The 5,450-nt window shown below is 26.9% G+C and overlaps 1 protein-coding gene across 1 annotated transcript in view; it reads right to left on the bottom strand.

Annotated features, from left to right (window-relative positions):
• Positions 1 to 1,714: 1,714 nt before the first annotated feature.
• LOC107445078 (calpain-A) overlaps positions 1,715 to 5,450 on the bottom strand; it is a 56,868-nt gene continuing 53,132 nt past the window's right edge. Inside the window, exon 13 of the mRNA XM_016059404.3 lies at positions 1,715 to 1,846. Within this exon, the coding sequence (XP_015914890.2) occupies positions 1,837 to 1,846 (10 nt within the window). The 3' untranslated portion in view covers positions 1,715 to 1,836. The remainder of the gene's footprint in view (positions 1,847 to 5,450) is intronic.

The raw sequence follows: 5,450 nt of genomic DNA, 5'->3' as shown, positions 1-5,450 counted from the left end.
CGAGAAAGAAATTGTTATGCTAATGTTGTGTATCTGTGCAATGTCCTCTAGAGATCTGTCTACAAAAATATTACATTACAACTATTAATGTTCTTCCCCAAGATTTATAATGTATATTATTGACATTTATAATGTGTTATATCGATATTTAAAATTAACTAAATTAAGACCATGAAAAAAAAACTATGCATACTTGTATAAATATTAATTCAAAGAAAAATCAATTTTGCTTGCGAACAAAAGAGGTTTTTCCACATTATGACCAATTTTAACTGCGTAATAACTCTCAAGAAGAACTGATTTCACACTATATTGATTTGTTAAAACATGTACTTTTATTTAAATTCGATAGTGCAAAAAAAATATCCTATCCTAAATTTCAGAAGAGCAATCAAAATATTAGATATCTATATTATATTTACATTTTTATGTACTTATCATTTATGCCAGGTATTTTCAAATGAAAAGACGTAAAATTTTGAAATCTGAAAAATCAACATTAAATCAATGAAATGGCAATATATAATATTTTTTAAAGTCTGCTTTAACAAGTCTTGTGGATAAAATTATGAAATTAACAAACAATTAACTAATGGTTTTAATTTAAATCGGAAATATTTTTTAATTACACAAAAATAAAAATAAATAGAATGGAGAAAAGCAATAGATTGGAGAAAAGAAAATAACTAGTTTAAGAAAGTGAATAGTAATCATTATTTGACATTAGTTAAAAGGAAAACAATTTTTTGTTCTTGAATCTCTTTTAACTAAAAGCATGATTAACAAATTGTATACGGTTAAATTAAAAGAAAACAGTGTGATTATAAAACTTTTAGATTAATTTTACATTTTAAAAAGTGAAAATTTATAAAATTATAATTTAACTGAGGGTAAGTAATAAATTATGTATTTACTTTTCGAAAGAAGCAAAAAGTAACTTGTATCTAAAATTGCTGATATTCCTTTATAATTTGAAAAAGTAATAGAAATTTTAGATGGATACTTTCTTTCAAAACACTGTGCAGCAGGAAATTCAAACAGTGTGTTATACCCTTCCTCTAACACAGTAATTTTTTATTTTTCTAACATATCAGAATCCACCTTTTGCTTATTTGTTTTCCTTAGAAATTTTTTTATAAATAGTTTTTTGTTAATAGACCAATGTTTGATAGTCCAATGTTTGTCCCATTTTTCTTTACAGAAAAAATGCTTACCTTCACAGAACAAATTTTTCTTAGAATATTTTGGGAGGTAAAATTACTATACTCAAGTCACTCCTATTGATCTCCAAAGGGTTTTCTTGAAGAAACATTAAAGGAAACTCTGCAGGCCTTAGTCTCTATGAATGACCGTCATCTCTGCATCAGCAGATTGTAAATTATCATGAGCAGAATACCATCAGTGAAAAGATCCAAGACAAGGAAGGCATTGCTACGCAGTTTAAAAGATTATTTTGTTACCTGAGTAATAAATATATTTCAACATTTTATTTTAGGAAAACAAGTTCGTTTTAACTTTTATTTTTTGACAAACAACTTTTAGAACCATAAAAAAGTTGTTTTTTTAAAATCTTGTCTTGCTTGACTCTGGCGCCCCATTTACTTGGCACCCTACGGCTTATGCCTCGGGCCGGCCTTGTATCTACATTATGAAAAATAAAACTTGTTTTAAAAGTTTTTACCTCTTTAAAGAAATAAATAAAGAACAACAAAAATGTTTTTAAACAATTTTGTTTATTAATTAAATATAACAAATTTACAAATCTGTAGTACCATGCTGTTTTCTTTAAAATTTGTCTTACAAAATATTTGAGGTATTCATCCATTTCAGGATCGATCACAGCTCTCTGAAAAAAAATATTTTTAAGTTGTAAATAATAATTTACTTTTAAAAAAACACAAAGAAATGGTAGTTTTGAATAGTAGTAGAGTTTAATCCCAAACAGTATAAAGTCCTATTTATGTTTGAGAAATATCATTTATTTCGTAAAACAAAATATACTTTTCATATGTTACCTAAAATGTTTTCATTGTGTAATCAGAAGAAAAATAAAATTTTGGTGTTTCATATATGAAACATTTCTATTTTTTCTCTGAAATATGTTGTTTTACTTTCAAACTATGTCTTAGTTTTTAGATAATACGTATCACATTAATTTAGAAAATTAAACTTTATGACAATTTTAAGATATATTAGTATAACTTCTTTGTCTAGTATTAATCATTGACTGTAACCCGGGATTCATCTCTGGCATTAGTAGGAATAAACTTAAATTGGTGATATCCATAATGAGTTAAACGATATAGTGAAATGGCATATTTAAATATAATTTTTTTCGTTTCGTGCATTTGCTTTGTTTTTACTATTTAATGTATTACTTTGAGTTTTAATAACTAAAAAGTGTTGCAATATGTAACAAAGTTCGATATAAAACTAATTTAATTTAGATTAAACCTTTTTTAAAACACCTTTTTAATGCAGAATTGTAAGTGGAAAGGTTTGACAGCTGTTAAAAAAAAATTTCTGGATTAATTTGAAACGCAGGATTTAATTTGTAAACCTATTTTTTAAATACAGAAAGAAAAATGTATCAAAGCTATAATTAAGGTTACTTTTTAATTACTAATTTTTTAATATCTTAGTTCTCTTTTATACTTACTAGAGATAATTCGTGACTACTTATCTGCAAATTAGATTAAAATAAAAAAATGTGTATAAAATTTTGTGTATGTTAAATTGAGGAACCTATATTTTTTTCAGTTTTAGTCTTTACTTAATTTAAACTCTTATTACACAATGAATTGCATTATTAAAATTAAATTTTATAGAAATTTGTTTAGATTGCCATTTTTTTTTCAAATTTTATAGAGAAAATCCATTTTCATCCAGAAATGGGTGTACTATAATTTTGGTTCTATATATAAGAACCTTGCTCATTGTCTGAACACCAAATGATGTTTTTTTTTGTTTTAGTCTCTGAGGTATTGTGTATAGAAACAAAAATATAGTATATCCACTTCTGTACTTTCAATTGTGCTCTATTCATTATTTATTTTTTTTATTTTTATAAATATTACGATTTCTATCTTTAATAGCGCATTGCAGGTAGTTTTGAGGGTAAAAATTAACTACCACCTTTCTTGTGAAATTTAATGTATTTTAAAAATATGTTTTATAAAAATCTATTGTTATCAGGGCTCGAAAATTATATTCCCCAACATGTTCACGGCATGTAGAAATCCAATTGGTCATTTATATACTTAATCAGATATACCATAAATTAATGTAAGCTCATGATACTCCTTTTTTTTAAGAGAGAGTTCCTTGTGGTAAATACTTTTATCTATTTATTTTTTGATTGCTATTTTTTGGTGTTTTATTTAGAACAGTGTATATTTATATGTTTCGGATCTGCCGTTTCAAGATGCCTAGCAATCTATTGCTAATATTTGTTTAACAGAAAATTATTTTTATTGCCGATGTTTGCATGGAATTTTGTGAAATTAATGAATCCTATTATAAACTGCCTCATTCTTTCCTTCCTCAATGGCACGACAGCCCCGGGTGGGCCCTGGCCTTCTCAATCAACTTCCTCCAGGCCTGCCTCTGCCTGGCAGTTGTCTTCCAGTTTAAGACTTTTAAGACTGAAAAGTCTCTTTCCACGCAGTCGGCCCATCTCAGCTTTGGTCGACCTCTGGGCCTTGATCCGATGGGCTGAGCTGAAAAGATTATGTTTGTCGAACGCTCTCTGTTCATTCGAATGATGTGACCAGCCCATTTAATTCTTTGAATTTTTACATACTTGACAATATCGGACTCTCTAAGGGCCCGATAGAGTTCTGAGTTTGAACGTCTGTACCAAGTACCATCAACTTGTTTTCCCCCAAAAATGGATCTTAGGATCCGACGTTCGAAGATTCCCAAGGAATTCTCATCTTTCTGTGTTGTTGTCCAAGTTTCTGAGGCATATGCTATGATAGGTCTGATTAAGGCCTCATTCTTTAGTTTTTGAATATTTGCAAATATTCTCGGTCTATCTTCAGAAATATATGATACCAAATTTAGTGAGAAATCACCAAGATACTGGATGCATCAATGTAGAAATGCTAATAATGTGGTATGTCCATTGAGGCAAGCAATGATTTATTCAAATAAGTATTGATGATTTACTAACTTTGATTCCTCAGCCGCTATTGAACATTAGTTATTTTACACAAAAGGAAGTAGATATGTTGCTGACCATGCACTTTCCGATAATACTCAATACTTGTGATCATATTTTGATAATAATATGTTGTTAATAATTCTCTGCAATCATACATCAGTGCTTATTTGTACAGAACAATCAATGAACATTGCAAAACAATTCACTTAAAATTAAAACATGTACATTATTGTTAATATAATTTTTTCCTCTTCAGTTTAATAATAAGCATATATTATTAAACTGTTATGTTTTTTTTTTTAATTATGCATTCTGTAAATATGTTTAGATATGTAAAAGTTTCAGTGGAGCAAGTATTTTGTAGACTAACATGCTCAGTAAAGCATGTAATTTTTTTTTCCGAGTACAAATAGATTTTAAATATAGATCACTATATGCTAATAAAAGATCTGCGAAAGAATTGTAATGCTACTTCAAAGAAAGATGTTCAAATAATAGAAGAAGAGCTTGAAACATTCTAATAATTATTTATACTATCTGTCCCTTGCATAAAATGTAATTATAATATCAAACTTTTTTTTTTTAAATTTTTGTTTGTAAATTAATCTAATGCCATCATTTTGATTTTATGCTCTTTAATGTTCACAAAATATTTCAATAATATGAAAACTAAAATGATAATTGCATTATGTTTTTTATTTCATTGAATCCGTTTAAAAATTCCTTGAACATTAGAGCTTTTTAATAAATAGCACAATAAAAAAAATATGAATTTGAAGTGGAATAGTTTTCTGTTAAACTATAACGTCTTCTTTAACATAATTCTTGGCAATTATGTTAGTAGCTATAAATTACCATACATTTTTATATACTTACGTATTAATTTCATGTTTTAAATTAATTATTTAAATTTCATATGCACTATGATTTTTAATCATCTTAAGTTTTTGTCACTTTTGACTAATTTTTGGTACTTATGTCAAAAACTCTATCCCAGTTGTGGTATCTTACTCAATAAAATTTGCATTTGACCATTTCTATTAAATCTAATCAAGTATGTTTTTCTGTTCTTCACATTTTAGGATAAAAATTATGTTTTGAAATCAACTTAATTTGCATGCTCTGGCGCTTTTCATATCACGTACTTTCAATGTGGGTGGAGTTTTTGACTCCATCTAATTACCTAATTTTTCAATTTTTACACATTAAGAAAATCCATTAAAAAGTCTGTTTATATATATATATATATATATATATATAAACATAATTAATTTTAATTTTACAT

This window comes from Parasteatoda tepidariorum, chromosome X1 (genome assembly GCF_043381705.1).
Source record: "Parasteatoda tepidariorum isolate YZ-2023 chromosome X1, CAS_Ptep_4.0, whole genome shotgun sequence".
In the NCBI taxonomy this organism is placed as follows: Eukaryota; Metazoa; Arthropoda; class Arachnida; order Araneae; family Theridiidae; genus Parasteatoda; species Parasteatoda tepidariorum.
Note: the sequence above shows the minus strand (reverse complement) of the source record. Positions and strands in the feature narration are given on the sequence as shown.